Source organism: Triticum aestivum, chromosome 7B (genome assembly GCF_018294505.1).
Source record: "Triticum aestivum cultivar Chinese Spring chromosome 7B, IWGSC CS RefSeq v2.1, whole genome shotgun sequence".
Taxonomy (NCBI): Eukaryota; Viridiplantae; Streptophyta; class Magnoliopsida; order Poales; family Poaceae; genus Triticum; species Triticum aestivum.
This window is the reverse complement of record NC_057813.1, coordinates 549,557,403-549,576,693: the sequence shown is the minus strand read 5'-3', so window position 1 is coordinate 549,576,693 and position 19,291 is coordinate 549,557,403. Positions and strand designations below refer to the sequence as shown.

At 41.3% G+C, this 19,291-nt stretch overlaps 1 protein-coding gene across 1 annotated transcript; it reads right to left on the bottom strand.

The window, feature by feature from the left end:
- Positions 1 to 3,759: 3,759 nt before the first annotated feature.
- LOC123163126 (protein transport protein Sec61 subunit gamma-like) lies at positions 3,760 to 4,064 on the bottom strand. Its single transcript, XM_044580891.1, has 2 exons — positions 3,971 to 4,064; positions 3,760 to 3,886 (listed from the first exon to the last, which is right to left on the bottom strand). Exons 1-2 carry the CDS (start codon positions 4,062 to 4,064, stop codon positions 3,771 to 3,773), a joined length of 210 nt encoding a protein of 69 aa, XP_044436826.1. The 3' UTR covers positions 3,760 to 3,770.
- Between the last annotated feature and the right edge of the window lie 15,227 nt (positions 4,065 to 19,291).

Here is a 19,291-nt window from a genome sequence, read left to right as displayed (position 1 = left end):
TCTTCTCTAACCTTCTAGCGGCTAAACCTGAGCTAGGCTTTAAGTTGGTTGTGTCCTTCTAGCCCCCGTGTGATCAACCCTCGAGCGCTGATAATGAAAGCCTGCTAATCCCCCCTACGGATGAGGAAATTTTTGAGACGATTCGCTCTGCCAATTATAATGCGGCTTCAGGCCCTGACGGTTTCTCCATTCCTTTTTTCCGGCAATTATGGCCTCAACTTAAAGGCCTAATTTTGGCTATTACTCAAGGGTTTTGGTTGGGGATTGTAGATATCTCGAGACTTAACTACGCAGTTCTTACCCTCATCCCTAAAGTCAAAGGCGCTGACATAATTTCCCAATTTAGGCCTATTGCTCTTATTAACAACTTTGCTAAGATCCCTGCCAAGGGTATGGCTGTTAAGGTTTCTCCGATCGCTCATCAGGTGATTAGCCCTTTTCAATCTGCGTTCATTAAGGGGAGATTCATCTTGGACGGGGTGCTTTGCCTTCACGAAATAATCCATGACCTTCGTAGCAAGAACACCAAGGCTCTGGTTCTCAATCTCGATTTTGAAAAGGCTTATGATTCGGTGAGCTGGAACTTTCTTCGCCAAGTTTTGCTGGCCAAGGGCTTTGAGGGCTCGGTGGTCTACCGCCTGATGCAACTTGTTACTGGGGGACATACGGCGGTGGCCGTCAATGGTCAGACTAGTAATTTCTTCGCGAATGGTAGGGGCTTGAGACAAGGTGATCCGGCGTCTCCCTTGATTTTCAACTTCGTGGCTGATGCTCTCTCCCACATTATGTCTCGTGCTGCGGCTGCTGGACACTTTTCTCCTGTTAGTTCTCATCTCATTCCTAATGGCATCTCTCACTTACAATATGCGGACGACACCATCATTATGGTTGAACTTAATGATTATTCACTACAAGAAATATGTCAACTTGTGACCTTGACTATTGGTCACTGAAAGGTCATGGTTTTTCATTTGCGACCTTTTTGTGACCAAAAAGAGAAGGTCAAAAGCTGACGGTCGTTAACTGACTATAGCGACCTTCTCAGTGAGAAGGTCGTGGACGTTTACAACCAAAATATTCCTACTGTGGCGTTTTGGTCACTAGCAACCTCCCCAAGCCACGTAGGCATCCAACGTGGCAAGCTGATGTGGCACAAGATTCAGCTCGGTCCAATTCGGTTTTCTACATGGGCCTAGCCCAACAATTCAGCCTATTTGTGTTTTTTTTGTCTGTCAATTTTTGGTTGGGTTCATGGGCCAAGCCCAATATTGCAGCCTTTTTATTGTTGGGTTGTGGCCTTTTTGTCTAAACGAATTTAGTTTTTCTTTTTCCCAAAAGAAGGGTCCACTACTTAGATGGGTCCCAGTTGTCAGGTTCTATTAAAGTGGGACCCTTTTGGTAGCATCATATTATTCAGATTACAATTTGACAATTTGACAGAAATAAATAACCATGTTTAAATAAGAACAGACAGAAAACACAAGTAATATTTCAAATAACAACAGCGAGAATCAATCACAGTCATACAAATATACTGGGCTCCTTCTGTCATGACACAGTTACAACACAGATACAAATACAATCAGTCACACAGATATAGGGACAATCACAATGAGAATTGACAATCAGCACAAACTGGGCTCCTGCTCCAGTCAGATGAAACTGTATGCATGACTAACTACGCGACCATAGTCGACTAGGCTACCTTCGCTACACTAGGACAGCAATAGAACTATCATCATGCCTTCGGCCGTCGCCCTGTTACATGAATCAGAAGAGAAGAATCAAAACACTGGAGCCAATATATTATGAACAGAACATTCAAAAAAAGGACAAGTTCTTTAGAAAGATAACACAAATTCAAAAATAGAGCACTTTACTCATAGCATGCAGAGTATCATTATTAAGTTCATAGGGTTTATAGTGCCTGGACTTATTAGAGTGGTAGCATATCATCATATACATCCGTATGTTGTAGCCCATTTGAAATGTCTAGAAATACTTATATTTACGAACGGAGAGAGTAGAATGTAGCATGCGATAAAACCAAAGGATTAGCCAACAATAAAAGAAGGCACTTAATTAGTTCATTACATTTAGTTAAAACTGCTTCTATGAAGCGCAGGACTAAACCATTTAGTTAACACAGCAAGAAGTGCCAAGGAGCATAGTATAGTACTGCACTAAAAGCACCAAGAATCTTCTGGACCAACAACAGAAACAACCAAGAAGCACTCATTTTTCAATTCATAGGGCTAAAAATATATTTATCAGAATGGCACTGAAATCAACCTCTTTATCTATCATCACAGGGTCAGTATGCTTGATAGGCCCATTATGAGTTGCCCTACGGTAATGCCACAGATGAGACAGAGGACGCACACATTGCTGTAGACATTGGCAAGATAGGAACCACCAAAATGGTGCTTGCCATCTGCAAGGAGAAAGCAGAATACCAAAAAGGTTAGGAAAACAATATAGAATGATAAAACAAAGAAGAGATGCACCCACTCATTAGAGAAGTAGCATACCCAAAAAATGTGAAGCACAAATGGCCACCAAGAAAGCATATTGTTGTATACATTGACAAGATAGGAACCAACAAAATGCAACAGACTAAAACCAAACTTTATAAAATAGGGAATGATTTGCAATAACCAAAAGATTTTGCACAACAAGCAGTAAATAGGTAGTAGATATTGACACCCATGACATAGGACCAACATAAAAAAAGAGCATCGGTGTAGAACAGGCATATAATCAGTGTAGTCAGCAAAAGATAGGGGGAAGAGATATTGAAAAACCCAGAAAGAGCATTCATATATGAGGCACTAAGCTGTATGAACCAAAAGACTATTGACATCAGCTACCAAAGAAATGGCAGTTGGCACCACACATATCGGACGACCACATGAAATAGCTAGAACAGACTGGTCGGCCATAGCAAACATGGTAAATAGAATAATGCACATATTGTAGAAGACACCACCGGCATGGATTCTAAGAAATGGATTGGAAGAGCTCAGGAAACACAATGTTCCTGGTCTGAGAATCAGTAGTACCATCTTCATTTTCAATCAGGATTTTCAAAGCCTTTTTTGAGGTCACACGCGACACTGCTACATAAAGCTGGCCATGCGTGAACACAGGTGCATTAAAGTATAGATCAACACTGCATAACACGTGTCCTACAATATTTTGACTCCTACCTATTTTCTTATTTTACAAAAGCTTGCCATGCATGTATAGATCAACTTTATATTGTGAATACACATGTGCATTAAAGAATGAAGAATACATCGACACATAGCACGAACCATGGACAAACATTGGTATGTAACCTGTCTACTTAGTAGGTGCCAATTTAGATGCACTGAATCGACACCAACTTGGGCGAACTGGTGGTATGTGCAGAAACAGCGAAACATTGCAAAAGCTCCTCTTTTCCCAAATTGTGTGGTGAGGAACCAACCTATGCCCCCAATTCGTCCTGCGGAGGCAACTAGCGGCAATGACTTAAGCATGACCCCAGTTCCCCACAGCTGATTACCCTTGACTCATCCGAATTCTCCTAACAAGGTAGAAATTGGCAGGTCTATTTGGAGGAAAAAAGGATCTACTAAAATCTAGCTTACTAAATATTGGTCAGATCGCAGGACTGTGCGCGCACACCGCAGATCCAACAGATCACAGCGCGAGACAACAGGACCCAAGTCTAACTAAACCGTGCAAACAAGAGGGAGACGGGATCAGAGGAGACGCATTCGCACCTAGCCGGAGCTGACGATGATGTTGTTGATGGGGATGAAGATGAGCTTGACGAAGAAGCCGACGAACCCCATGACGACGAACCCGATCGCCGTCCGCGCCGCCACCTTGGTGAACTCTGCACGCCGAATCAGCGTCAGATCTAGCGAAAGAGGAAAACGAACCGGATCCGGACGAGCAGGCGCGAGTCTTTGGTCCTTACCCTTGTGGTCGGGCTTGTGGCAGCGCTTGACGAGGCGGACGCTGTCCTTGGCAAACTCGCGGAGGGGATCCACCATAGAGTCGACGGCGTCCATGGCTGCTGCCGGCGGGAAGGCGAGATCTCCGAGCCGACGATGACGACGAGGTCGCGCGCGTGAGGGGAAGGGAGGGGGAAGCCAACGGGCAAATGGTGTGCTATTTGGATTTGTGCTCTGGATCTGCGAGGAGGGGAGGAGGAGGCCCGACGGCGAGCTATGGTGGGAGGATGTGGTCTGAATCAGGGAGAAGGGGGCGGGGGCAATGCTGGCGGCGAGAATGGATCTCCTCGCCGTGGCGGGATGGGGAAGGAGGGGGCAGCGACGGGGGGCCGTCGTCGTTGGTCATTGCAGGTCAAGAGCAGCGATGCTTGGGGGGAGGCCGACGGCGGGGTAGGAGTTGGGACGGCGGAGAGGGAGGTCTGGGTCAGGGAGGGAGATCTGGGTCGGGGAGAGGGAGGCGACACCGCTTGGGTCGGGGAGAGGGAGAGGGAGGGGAGTGTGCTGCACGATGCTAGGGTTTGGTTGGCCAGCATGCGTTTAGGAGACGTTGGATCTGTATGGTGTGGACGGCTCAGATCGGCTTAGGGGGGCGATCCGTGGGAAGGGAGGTTCTGCCTTCTGACTGGTCCAAGAAATGTATCATTTAAAATAGTTTCTAAGTGGTAAAAATAGAAGGAATTTGTCAAGCAACTGCCAATAATTTTTTCCAAAAATGTCACCAGTAAAAAATATCACTCAAGTTATACAACATTTTCTGGATAATAACCAACGTGTATGCATTTCCGATATTTCTAGCATTTTTTATCCATTTAAACAAAAAATAATAGTTTGCTCGTAGTTTTTTTGTGAAGGACCTACCATATATTTGTTGCAAAATTGTACCAAATCAATTTTCTAAAATACTACTCCCTCCTTCCATTTATATAGGGCCTAATGTGTTTTTAAGACCGCCTTTGACTATTGACAAGATTAATAGTACATGACATGCACAATGTGAAAGTGATATCATTGAAAGCTCCTTTCACACACGAATTTAACGGTGTGCTTTGTGTAAGTTGCATGTCATATATTATTGCTCTAATATTTGGTCAAAGTTAGCATCGAAAAACACATTAGGCCCTATATAGATGGAAGGAGGGAGTAGGAGATATTCAATGCACAATTGACCAAATGGTTGGGTGTAAAAAAATTTGATCCACCTCTCGTGAAAAAGACAAATTTCCGCAGATTCAGTTGGAAGCGTGTCAAATTTGAACTGTAACTACCTCGTAGTTTGCCCTTTATTTTTTACAAAAATCATTTCTAGGTACATAAGTATCTATTTAATCAGAGAAACACCAAAAAAATTCCAAGATTCAACCACTAGCTAGAAACGGTCATTCCCGCCGTTTTGACCGCATTTTGAAACGGGCATAAAAAATTCAAATAAAATCAAAAAATTGGGAAACCTTCGCATTGTTTCATTATTTGTGGCCAAGTTTCCAGGAAAAGTAATAAACTTGTAATAAGGCAATTATTTTAAAAAAGTGTTCTCAGAAACGAGCTATCACGTGTGGAGATCAATGGCTTTCAAGCCAAATGATCAATCTTATGGCCACATTCATGACATAGTTTGTTCAAATGATCTCATATTGTGCACAAGGGTGCATCTTGGAATGACAAACAATGTTTCCTAAGGAAGTTTTCGTTTTCTTTGGACGAAAAAACCATTTTCCATTTTTCGAGTGCCCAAAAGGAGGGTTTTTTGTGAAGGACCTCCCAAATAATTGTTGCAAATTTGGACCAAATAAATTTACTAAAATACTAGGATATATTTAATGCACAATTGACAAAATGGTTGGGTGGAAAAAGTTTTGATCCACCTCTCGTGAAAAGACAAATTTCCGCCAATTCACCTGGAAGCGGGTCAAATTTGAACTACACCTGCCTCATAGTTTGCTATTTATTTTTTCCAAAAATCATTTGTAGGTACATAAGTATCTATTTAATCAGAGAAACACCAAAAAAAATTAAGATTCAACCACTAGCTAGGAACGGTCATTCCCGCCGTTTTGACTGCATTTTGAAATGGGCATAAAAAATTCAAAAAAAAATCAAAAAATTGGGAAACCTTCGCATGTTTCATTATATATGGCCAAGTTCCCAGTAAAAATAACAAACTTGTAATACGGCAATTGTTTTAAAAAAAGTGTTATCAGAAATGAGCTATCATGCGTGAAGATTCATGGCTTTCCAGCCAAATGATCAATCCTATGGTCACATTCATGGCATAGTTTGTTCAAATGATCTCATATTGTGCCCAAGAGTGCATCTTGGAATTACAAACAATGTTGCCTAAGGAAGTTTTCGTTTTCTTTGGACGAAAAAACCATTTTCCATTTTTCGAGTGCCCAAAAGGAGGGTTTTTTGTGAAGGACCTCCCAAATAATTGTTGCAAAATTGGACCAAATCATTTTTATAAAATACTAGGCCATATTTAATTCATAATTGACCAAATGATTGGGTGTAAAAATTTTTGATCCACCTCTCGTGAAAAAGACAAAATTCCGCCGATTCAGGTGGAAGTGGGTCAAATTTGAACTGTAGCTGCCTTGTCGTTTGCTCTTTATTTTTGCCAAAAATCATTTTTAGTTACATAAGTATCTATTTAATCAGAGAAACATCAAAAAAATTCCAAGATTTAACCACTAGCTAGGAACGGTCATTCCCGCCGTTTTGACCGCATTTTGAAACGGGCATAAAAAATCAAAAAAATCAAAAAAAATGGAAAACCTTCGCATTGTGTCATTATATATGACCAAGTTACCAGGAAAAACAATAAACTTGTAATACGGCAATTCTTTTAAAAAAGTGTTATCAGGAATGAGCTATCATGCGTGAAGATTCATGGCTTTCAAGCCAAATGATCAATCCTATGGTCACATTCATGGCATAGTTTGTTCAAATGATCTCGTATTGTGCACAAGGGTGCATATTGGAATGGCAAAAAAATTGTTGCCTAAGGAAGTTTTCATTTTCTTTGGACGAAAAAACCATTTCCATTTTTCGAGTGCCCAAAAGGAGGCTTTTTTGTGAAGGACCTCCCAAATAATTGTTGCAAAATTGGACCAAATCAATTTTATAAAATACTGTTACATATTTAATACACAATTGACAAAATGGTTGGGTGTAAAAAAATTTGATCCACCTCTCGTGAAAAAGACAAATTTCCGCCAATTCATCTTAAAGCGGGTCAAATTTGAACTGCAGCTGCCTCATAGTTTACTATTTATTTTTTTCCAAAAATCATTTATAATTACATAAGTACCTGTTTAATCATAAATACATGGTTTGGTGGCGATACGTCGAGGTTTGGGCGGTGGCCGAGGCCCCCAACTCTAGAGCGCATAAACTCGCATGCCCGCCGCGTGGTCACCGCGTGACCGTGGTGTTGCCATGTGTTATGGGAAGCCTAGGCATGTCTAGCGGGTTGGGCACTCCCCAGGTAGGTGCTAGGAAGAAAATTACAACATAATATTCTCACGAGGAGACCGATCGATGCTCAAACATGAATTAGCAGCCAGGTGTTTGATTAGAGGTACGGGAAATGTACATGGCTAATGGGCGTGAGTTTTGGCTGAGGATGATCAGTTACTAAGAAGACCGTCTTCACAACTTTTCAGCTCAAAAGGAGGAGCCTAGGTGGTACTTGCTTTGCAAACTACCACACTGGACATAAATACGAATGTTGAAGCTCGGCTCAAAATAATGAATGGATTGAGCTGGCATTTGGTGGAGGATGGTTATTTGGGCATAGGAAAGCACTGTAGAAAATGGATACTATTTGGACATGCCAAAGTGGTACTTCCTTCACAAACTGTTGCTTTGAACAGAATAGGAAAATGAATATTTTTGAATTATTTTTGAACTAGGCAAGGAAGGTTTTTACATATTTGATGAAGATATGACCCAAAGAATTTATGAGATTTTTTTGGGAATTTTGGAATGACAGAAATATAGGTTGCTTCACAACCTAGGGCAAAAACTGCCACATGGACATGACACATAGGCAAAACTGATGAGGTGGCGCCTAGTCATAGCAACCCACCACAATTTACAAGGCTATGACCATCTATATTGGTCGTTGACAACTAGAAATAAGGCAGCGGACTAGCGCTGTTTGCTTTATGACCTTTTCGTGTAAGGAAATTACGACCTTTCTGACCAAAATGGTCGCAATGGTTTAGGGTTTCGAGCCCCCCGAACAGCTTTTGACCAATTGGTCTGAAATGGTCATAGATCTATGACCAATTCTTCCAGGGTCACTGACAGAAGGTCACTAGTTGACATATTTCTTGTAGTGATTCCATCACAAATCTGAAATTTCTTCTTCTATGCTTTCAAGCTTTGTCGGGCCTTAAAATCAACTTCTCTAAGAGCGAGGCTATTGTGACTGGGGTACCTACTGTGGAGGCGCAGCGGGTGGCCCACCTTCTGAATTGCTCTCTCGGGTCTTTCCCTCTTAAATATTTGGGCCTACCCATTTCCCCTCTTAAACTGTTGGCTAAGGACTTTGCCCCGGCTGTGTCTAAAGTTGGCAATAGAGTTCTGCTGTGGCGAGGTCGGTACAATTCCCAGGCGGGCAAGGTTGCCCTCACCAACTCCTGCCAAATGGGATTCTACCTACTGTCCGAAGGCACGCACTCGGGCTTTGATAAGCACAGGGTGCCTTCTTCTGGAATTCTTCCGATAATAAACGCAAGTATAGGATGTTTAAGTGGGATCTCATTTGTAGACCCAAGAACATGGGGGGTCTTGGTATCATTAACACCAGAATCATGAATAAATGCCTTTTGCTTAAATGGTGGTGGAAGATTATGGCACTCGATGACCGCCCAGCTTGGCTCAATCTCCTCAAAGCGAAATACTTCCCCTCCTCCAGCCCTATGTTTGCCCCCGCCTCTGGTGGCTCTCAATTTTGGCGCCAGCTGGTTAGCATTAGGCCGGCTTTCCAGTCCCTTGTGAAGTTCGTCGTCCGTAATGGTAAATCCACGCGTTTTTGGTTAGACTGGTGGGTTGGGGACACCACGTTGGCGGTGGCCCACCCGACTCTGTTTTCGTTTTGTGCTGATCCCGAGATCTCAATCTTTGAGATCTCGGCTCAGGGTTGGGTTTTAGATTTCCGGCGCTCTCTTTCCCGTGTAGAGTTGGAAGATTGGCATCGTCTTATTGCCTGCTTCCCCCTGCTCTCGGAGGAAGAGGACTCCGTTGCTTGGCCCCACTCCTCCTCAGGGCGTTTTTCGGTAAAGTCGGCGTATTCGAAACTTATAGCTGGTACCCGCACTGACAAGTTTAAGTACATTTGGTCTGCCCGCATCCCTCCCAAGATCAAGATCTTCTTCTGGCAAGCTCACTGTCGCAAACTTCCAGCGGCTGGCAAAATTAAGAAGAGAAATGGTCCGGACTCAGACTCCTGCCAGCTCTGCGGTACCCTGGAGAATACTGAGCACATCTTTTTCCAGTGCTCTTTGGCTAAATTCATTTGGAGTTGCATTAGACTTTGGCTTGGGACTAATTGGAACCCTTCCTCCTTTGAGGATTTGCGACAGTGCATCAATTCCCTAGCAGGGCGTTCTAAGAGGGTTTTCATGGTGGGTTGGGCTGCGATCTGTTGGGCGCTCTGGACTACTAGGAACAAGTTCACTATTGAACATATATTCCCAACTAACCTAGTCAGTTGCTTATTTAAAACCAATGTCTTTTTGCAGCAGTGGAGATCATTGAGTAAGGATGGGGATCTAGAGGCTTTCGACGTTATGCTTTCCAAAATGAAATCTACGGCTTCTTCCCTGCTGCGACACTCTAGGCGGACGCTTCCTTAGTGATTTGGTTGTTGGTTTGGCTGGCCTGCGTGCCAAGATAGGCTGGTTGCCTTGTACCCGTACTTCGTTTCGGTTCTGATAAATTCTTGTGGTTCTTTGGTTTGGTTTGGCTGTAACTCTGCCTGGTGGCTTTATTTATAAAATCGGGCTATCGCCTTTTATCTAAAAAAATAAATAAAAAGGATACAAAACAACAAAGAGAAAAAAATGAAAATATTTTTGCTGTTGTGCTTTTAAAAAGGTTCATGGTGTATTTTAATATTGTGCATACAAAAAAGGTAATCTTGTATTTAATCAATATTCACAGGTATTCGTGGTTATTTCTGGATCACTTTTACTAATTCTATTCCAAGTTGGCAAGTTGCTTGTGTCTCAAAATTCAGCTCCATCTCTTTCTTATATTTCTCTCGAAAAGAGCTCTATCTCGTACATGGGACATAGGAGCATCTCCAACAGATCCCAAATACTTCATCTGAAATAGTGTGTTTTAAGCATGGAAAATGATAATAAAAATATGAAAAAAAATAAACTATAAAATAGTGTGGTTGGATGGTTAGGTGGACAGTAGTATTTCCTAGCCAATCAGGGTTCAAGTCCTGGTGTTCGCATTTATTCATGGGTTTATAGGATCTGCGGCGATGCGTGCTCAGTGGGAGGAGACGTTCCTATCGAATACGAGGCGTTTTTGGTGGCTTCTTCAATCTCAAGATGATATGCCGGCTCAGTCTCTCGGAGGTGCTCATAGGGGTAGGATGTACGTGTATGTTCATAGAGATGAGTATGTGCGTATATATAAGCGTCTACATTTGTACTGTGTCTCAAAAAAAGTACAAAACAAAGAGAGAGAAAAAGAAAAATCATATACAGATAAATAATAAATGTAAATGCTTCGAAGTATAATAAAGGAAAATAAGAAAAAGGGAAAAGGTGAAGGAAAAAAAACGAGTAACATGAGTAAAGCTACACATACGGGGATTTTACAGGCTCTTACGGAGTTGATCCAATGTGGCACTTTATAATTGGGTGTCAATTGAGGAATTAAATGGGCATGTTTAGTTTATTGGAAGGTGCCCGTCAGAGCCTGCAGGAGACCGTATGTCTAGTATTTTTTAAGCAACACCCTGCCACACGGGAACTCCTATTCGCCGCGTTCTGCGGCAACTAGTCGTCCCTTCACACAGGGCGCGCGGCAACTGGGCCGGCCCATTCAAGTTGAACTGAAGCGAGTTGTCTGGCAAAAATGGACAAAAATAATAAGACAAGGGAGCTGGGATTCGAACTCTAGACCAGCTGCGTGTGCACGTATTGAGTTAACCAGTACACCAGGAGAATGTTCTTAACATACTGAGCAGAAGTAATTTAAAAGAACTTTCTTCAGTGGCGAAAACTGAACATTACTTAGAAAATTGCAAACAATGTTAGAAATTTCGAACGTTTTATTGAAGTTACGGATAAATTAAGAAACGCGAATAAATTTATAAATTTCTCATCATCTTTTTCAACTACAAAGAATATTTCAAATTCTGGAACATTTTTCAATTTTGTAAACAAAACTCGAAAAAATGGAACATCTTCCAAAATTTTGAACAATTCATTTAAAACTCGATCCTTTTCCAAATAACATTTTTGGAAACATTAACATTTCCCAGAACATTTTTTGAAAACTTAATTTTTTTGGAATTGGTGAACAAAATTTTAAAATGGGCACAATTTTTTAAATTCAGAACAAGTTTTTTTAACTGAGAACAATTGAGACTGAAACTTTTTTCTAATGCTTCGAATATTTTTTTGAAAGTGCGAACATATTTTATATAGGTGAATTTCAGATGCGTAAACTGAACATGATTTAAAAAACTAAGAACATTTTTTTGAAAAATTTGAAAAACAAGAACATTTTTCCATACATGAACAAAAATTTGAAAATAAGAAGATTTTTTGAAATTTGTGAACAATTTTTTTGGAATCGGTGAACAAAAATTTAAAATGGGGACAACTTTTTAAATTCAGAACAATTTTTTTTAACTGAGAACAATTTTGAAAAGGAGAACATTTTTTATATACATGACCAAACAGTTGAAACGGAAACTTTTTTCTAGTTCTTCGAACATTGTTTGAAAGTGCGAACATTTTTTATATAGGTGAACAATTTTCAGCTGCGTAAACTGAACATGATTTTAAAAATAAGAACATTTTTTGAAAATTTTTAAAAACAAGAACATTTTTAATACATGAACAAAAATTTGAAAAATAAGAACATTTTTTGAAATTTGTGAACAATTTTTGAAAACAGGCATTTTTTTAAATCCATGGCATTAATTTTCAAATTTCTCAAAAAATGAACAAAAATAATTTGAACCAATTTTTTAAAAAACAGGAACATTTTCTGAAAATTCGGAACAAAAATTTGAAAGCAGGAACATTTTTTGAATTTATGAACAAATTTTGTGAAATGGGAACATTTTTGAATTTTTGAACAAAATCTGAAAAACAGGAAAAAAATTGAAATTCGGATTTTTTTTTGAAAATAAACTTGAAAAGAAAAAAAGAAAAAGAAAAAAGATACAGAAAAAAAGAAAAATGTAAAAGAAGAGAAGTAGAAAAACGAAAAACGAAAAAGAAACTGAAAAAGAAAAAGTCGGTTCTAGAACCTTCAAGAAGGTTCCCAAAACCGGAAAAAATCGGCTGGAAACATCATAGAAGGTTCCAAAAACCGGGGTCTGCTGTAACGCTAAACAGGCCGGCCCACTCGGTCGCTCCCTCGCACCTGCCCTGTGCGAAGCCTCGACTACTTGCCGCAATGAGCGACAAGTAGGATTTTCCCTGCCAAACAGAGTATATCTCCTCTGTTGAGAGATATATGGCTCCCTCGACTACGGACCACCCGGTCTGGGCTAGCCCAGTCAATACGAAGGGCCGGGGTAGTCTTTTCCTGCCTTCTTATTCGCTCGCCCCGTTTTTTACATGGTTTTACTTGAAACAGTAATCGAATGGTTTCGATACTTCTTGGGGTCAATACTTCCTTTATTTTACCTTTTTAATATTTAATATTTTCATTCTTTGTTGTAATTTTTTATTTTCTTCTATCTCTTTCTTTTGCTGTGTTTTTAAAAAGTTTCATCGCGTATTTCAATATTGTGCATACAGAAAAGGTGCTCGTGTATTTAAATCGATATTCACATGTATTGCAAAATGTTCAACATGTATTTGAAAATTATTCATCATGTATTTAAATAGTACCCATCATGTATTACAAGATGTACATCATGCATTAAAAATAATATCCATCATGTATTACAAGATGTATGTCATGTATTACAAGATGGACGAACTCGAGGAGGATCAGAGTCGGAAGACCATCTCGATGAAGAAGGGGCGTCATCTGCCCAAATGGCGTCCTGCTTTGCTATCTATATTATGTACTTGCCCAGGGGATATTATATTCAACTATTTTCCTATCTTTATTAACGACCACAAATATGACAATCTTAAACCTATCAAAGGTCATATTGCACTGTGTGATGACCAAATAAGCTCTATTGCCCCCGCGTCACCCCCCGTCGAGTTTGTCCACCTGGACGGAATAGGCAGAGCTTCAGCGTAGATTTTCTGTCGTTTCCTTGGGCGGTGAGGTTAGGGTTTTTCATCCAGCGTGTGCGGCGACGAGTCCATGAGGGTGGATGCATGAGAGAACTCCCTGGTGCATAAATTTGATGTCCTATAAATACAAAAGTTAGACAATTATTTCTTTTTCTTGTAGGCCTTACACAATTATTTCACCCCCAAGCCTTGTGAACATGACTATATACGTGTGTGAAGTGTACATGGTTATTTAAATAATTTTGACAAAAGTGGATCGCCCCCGCGCCGGGCGACTAGGTGGATCCAATCCTCACGGCCGCAGGGGTCGTCGTCTCCTCTCTCCCTTCCCTCCGTCGCTACCGGAGGACGCCGTCAGGCTAAGCCAAGGCGGCCGACGGTGGTGGTGGAGGCTCCTCCCTTCCCTACCTCAGCAGGTCACGCGGGACCTCATGGCGCGTGGAGGCGTCGCCAAGACTTGCGCCAGGGCGGCGCTCAACTTATTCCCGACATTGGCTTGGGCAGCGGTGTGGGTCGTGTGACGGCCGATCTCGTCGCTCTAGTCATCGTGGAGATCTCTGGACCTGGAGCGGTGACCCCGGTAGGCATGGCGGCGGCGGCCTCGGCTGGCAGCGCTCGAGGGTGGTGGATGGACGAATGCTTGACTGCATGGGTGGTGAGGTGCCGGTGGATCTCCTCCCCACCGCAGCATCTCTCCTGTTGCACTTGGTGGCTTGTAGTCTCGGTCATCGGACTCGATGCGTTGGCAGGGGCTGGTAGAGGTTGCTTTGGATCAGAGGAAACTCTGGATGCCTAGCTCATCCCAACGGTGGCAATGACCAAGGTCGCCGCTCTCCTCCTTGCAGGATCTATCGAGGTCCCTCCCCTCCATCCCGACCCCATGCCTAGGTGAAGAACCATCAGATTAGGCGGTGGAGGCACTGCGTGTGTCGTGCCCTTCTGGGAGGTGTTGCCTGGGGTGTTTGGGTGCTCGGTTAGAGGAACTGCTGGCAGAGGAGATGCGGGCAATGGCAACAGGTGGTGTTTGTGAAGGTGGAGCGGCGTGGCATCTGGAGCGTCGACAACGGCGGACCTCGGTGGCATGAGGCTGCAGGGAGTCGGAGGTAGACATGTGTTGATGGACGAGGGCAAGATGGTGGCACTGTCTAGCATCGTGGTGGTGTCAACAACAGTTGGGCCTGCCAAGGCTTATGCATTGATCTCTCCTGAAGATGGGGCGACAGAAGATGGCGGCGGCGGATTTTAGAGAATTCACATGTGGTGCCCGCTGAGAGTGTGATGGACAGGTTTGTGCCCCGGACCCAGCGACGCGGCTTAGTTGTGGCCTCCGCTTTTAGATGTTGGGCTTCGGTGTGAGGTCTTGACAGGCGGCCCTGACCATGTGCATCCCCCTTCATCAGGTTGATAGGAGTAACGACTGATGTTGCCAGCAAGGTGGTTTTAGACTTATTGTTGTATTACTTTGTAAGGTGTTGATGAATAATTAATAAAATGGTTGTATGCATCGCCCTAATGCAGAGGCCGGGGTCATCCTTTGTTTCAAAAAAGCTCTATCACGTTAACACGAGTCAAACTTTTAATCTGTTCTACTTATTTTCATTTTTTCATCATAATAATGACAAATATCTTATGACTATGATATGTCTTGGTATAAATATTTAGCAATTGATCGGACAGAAATAAGTGCTTTCATGACTAAATTAGGAACATCTGTACACTTGAATTTAAATAGGATAGATGATATTATCTAGATACACATGAATGTCAAAAGTACTTGCTATGATATATCAACATCGATCTGTTTAGATATACAATTATGAAGACTCATTGTATTTTTTTTCTTTGATAAGAAGACCCGTCATGTTTTGTTTAAATAGAGTTATCATGGTCACAATTTGTCAATTTAATTGGAAGAATAAGTGCAGCGAATTGAAATTTTTGTTGATATATTGACAATAAAAATGTCAAGCCTTTTAAATAATGAACTATGTGCACGTTCTTGACCATATTACCATTGTTCTCTTCTATCATTGACCAATATATGCATCCTATCCCTTTTTTGGAAGACAAAGTAAAATCTTGTTCAGTAAAATGACCTTAAATTATATTTGCCATTCGCATTGTTGATTAGTGTCAACGTCATTACGCAAGTGAAAGGATCTATATGGACCTAGAGACGGGGGGTGAATAGGTACAAGTATAAATTTTACTTCACTTATTAGAAATGTTAGGCCTTGCGGAATATAAAGTGTGTGCCTAAATATGCTAGGATGAGATAACAACCTATATGATGCTTGCAAGTTCAGTAGACCAAAGGAAAGAACACAAGTAAACAAGCTATACGATTGGGGGTTAACTGAAGACTTGGAAAGAAAGATGTATCTCAATGGTTACTCCCTTGGAGGGGAGATAATTGCCATCGGGGAGGTGGGAGAGCCACCAAGGCTCAACCAACATCGCAAAGGCACAATTTCTTCTGCTTGAGATATAACCACAAAGTCGATTCTCAACCACTAGTGGTAAACCTTGAGGTAACTATGTCATGCAAGTGCACATGGCTGGTTGACGCACTCCCGTAGAAGTATAATCCTAGTTTAGTATCATTTCCAACAAAGAGCACGAGAGAGTGTTAATACGAGCGTTTCGGTCACACATGAAGTGTCACAAGTCTCGCGTGAATTGACTAGTTTGGCATCTCCAAGAATTATGGTGATAATAGTGGAAGAGTAATTGCTAAGTAAACTAAAACTAAGTGGGCTAAAACTAAGATTGTAAGTAAATAACTTTAAATTAAATAACATAGAATAAATTGAATTTTTGGTAATGGAGAGGTTAAGCGCATAGAGATTCAGTTAATGGTGAATAACGAGTGTTGGGTGTAGCGGTAATGTGAATTTACTTAGTTATGTGATAACCCTTTGCATTGTATGTTCTGTAGGCAAGTCCTTTTTGAATAGTGAAACTCCTCCTATCGGGATTGTTTGACTCTATTGTCCTGCCTTCCGTTACTATCAACTCAACAATTAAGCTCATTAGAATGGACCAGTACTTTAAGCATCATGGCTTCCCTTTCTCCTTGTATTGTCTTCTCTCCTCATTGACACTAATTAACACCTGTCATCTAGAGGTCACAAATTCACTGGATAATAAGTGCTTACCCATGTAGGTATTTACATCTTGTCGTCTGGGCCCTTGAATTGGACAACAAGCATTACACTCGACATGGGTAACCAACCTTGTAATCTACCACAATAGGCTTAGATACAAATGAATTCCACCAATCTTCTACATCTCCCACGCCTAGGGAAATTACTCACGCATGAGAGATGGATTACAATGAGACACGGAGATCATACAAAAGGGAACCATATAAATATGACCAAATTTTGCCACAATAAGATAAATGATTAAACCGATCTTGATCCTTGGGCAAAAGTACTAATAGAGTTTACAAACCCTAACCTTATAAATTGGTACCGCTCTCTAGCCTTGGTAGTATACATAGGTAATCCAAGATATGAGAAGGGTATACTTTCCTTCTAATTCAAAATATTGGTAAGCTCATTAGATCTATCATTGATAATGTTAATGGGTGCTCGAAATTATTTATATACTTAACCTTCCCAGTGGAATCACTGTGTTTCTGTAGTATGATTTTTAGATTGATAAGTTGTTGGGGATCAGCAGGTAGGATAATTCAAGTCTAATTGACACACTGGATTACAGGATAACTCAATCCAAACGATTTCTCAATAGGAAGGTCGATAAGTCCGTTATCCATGCATCATTGATTACTAGTTGGAGTAATTAACCAGCCATGACAAATAGTAATGTGGATAGGGGGTCACCTTGTATAACACCCCTTTTAGGATCACCTTTGTACAAACCATGCCATTAAGAACAAATGATGTGGAAGCACTGGATAAAACCATCTTGACCCATCTACACTATTTTCACCAAATCCTAGGTGATAGCATGAAAAGTATAGCACTATCTTCAAGTTTACCAAATGCCTTTTAAAAATCAACCTTGATATAATGAATTTATTTTTAGGTTTATAGCATTGATGAGTATATCCAAAACACCAAGCCAAACAGTCTTGGATGGTATTGTTCTTAACAAAGCCATGTTGATTTTTGTTGAAACTAAACTTCGTTGCCTTGCCTTCCCACGCGCGAATGTCGTGTGTCAGTTTTGGGGCGGCTATTTGTGAAAACTCTTGTTCCAACCTCACCTCAGGTTGAATGAATACGAAAGGGATGTCATATTTATCACTAACCTATTGGAAAAAAAGTCTATCCGCAATGTGTAGTTTATCTTTTAACATAAGAGTACTAATCGATGGTAACTATCTATCATAGACGTACTAGCCTTAAATGTTGTTGTACATGTCTAGTTTACAAATAGATGGGAAAAAAGTACCCATGATACATACATAATAAATCCTATGGCTGGTCACAAATTGAGGGAATTCGTGTATACCCGACATGTCTTCTTTCTATTTTAATAGAATTGAGACCTCCAGGGATGTCTTCAGTGCACCCACACAATAGAGATGTCATCATAAAAAAATCTCAGCTTTAAATTAAATTTACTCAAGAGAAACAAAAAGGGGTACTTGTTTTGTGAATAGGGTTTTTCCTACCACTCACATAAAAATTTCAGCTTTTCGATTCTCAACTTTTGTGCAAATTTTCCTTTCATTTTTTATATTGTAAAATAGATATACATATTGGGCCAAGTGAAATCAGATTATTTTCAGAAGAAGTTGTGATGGGCTCTCGTGGCTCGGCAGCATGGTAGAACTGCAAAGCGATGAGAGCACCACATACTTGTATACCCTACTACGATATCGAGTTACCTCAGACGGGTGGGATTAGATGCATTTGTGATATAAGACAGATCATAACACACAAATATGTCATTCTAAAGTAGTCACATTGAACAACACCATAAATTAATCTATAACATGTATTACTCCTTTCTTTCGGGTTTGTAAGCAAGACACACCTTTTTAGGTATTCTGTTTTACTAACAAACTATGTGTAATATTGTACAAAAGATATATGTTTAGAAACTTCATGCGATGATGAATCTGAAGAGCTTTTTTGCATATAGCACGTGTTTCTCAAGTCAAATTGAACAACTAAAAGCATGTGCCCGACTTATAAACCCGGATAGAGGTACTATATATGTTTGTAGAACTTGTCCTATCAAAATTTTTTATGTATTGTGATATTTTATCGCTATCATCAGCAAACTAAAAGGTAATAATTCGTCATTGTGAGATTTATCAAATTCATGTTTTCTTAATTTTAACCAAGTGGATTTTTCATAGCATCTATCATGAACAATATGTTATGCCCATGCTCAGGCCCCACACGCTCCCGCCATGGTATTCATGCAGAGCCCACACTTATTGAGCCAAGGGCAACAAACATGTGACCCCCACATCACATCCCCTAGCGGCTCGGGCTAGAAACCCTAGCCACCACCACTACCTCCCCTTGTCCCCTCCCATGCAGCCACTGCAGGGCGCTCCAAGCAAAGCCTGGGCTAGCCCCGAGGAAGGTGGTAGTGGGGCATTTCACTGCTGGCGCGGCACGGATGCGTGATGAGGTGTCACGCAATGCCGTGGATTCTCCAGGTAGCAAGGTGGCATATCATGGCGACATGGCAGCTCCCAGGAGGGAAGGCGGAGCAGCAAGCATGTGATAGCTTTCCTGATGGTGTTCCCTTGCGGGGAGTTGGCGACATGCTGGTCTCCACAGATCTGAGTGGTGGTATGGCGTTAGTGTTGGGGAATGCAATAATTGCAAAAAATTC

Coding starts and splice junctions, on each gene's coding strand:
- LOC123163126 (XM_044580891.1), bottom strand. CDS start 4,064: ATGGACGCCGTCGACTCTATGGTGGATCCCCTCCGCGAGTTTGCCAAG. Junction 3,887..3,970: donor CCACAAGCCCGACCACAAGG/GTAAGGACCAAA, acceptor TTCGGCGTGCAG/AGTTCACCAAGGTGGCGGCG.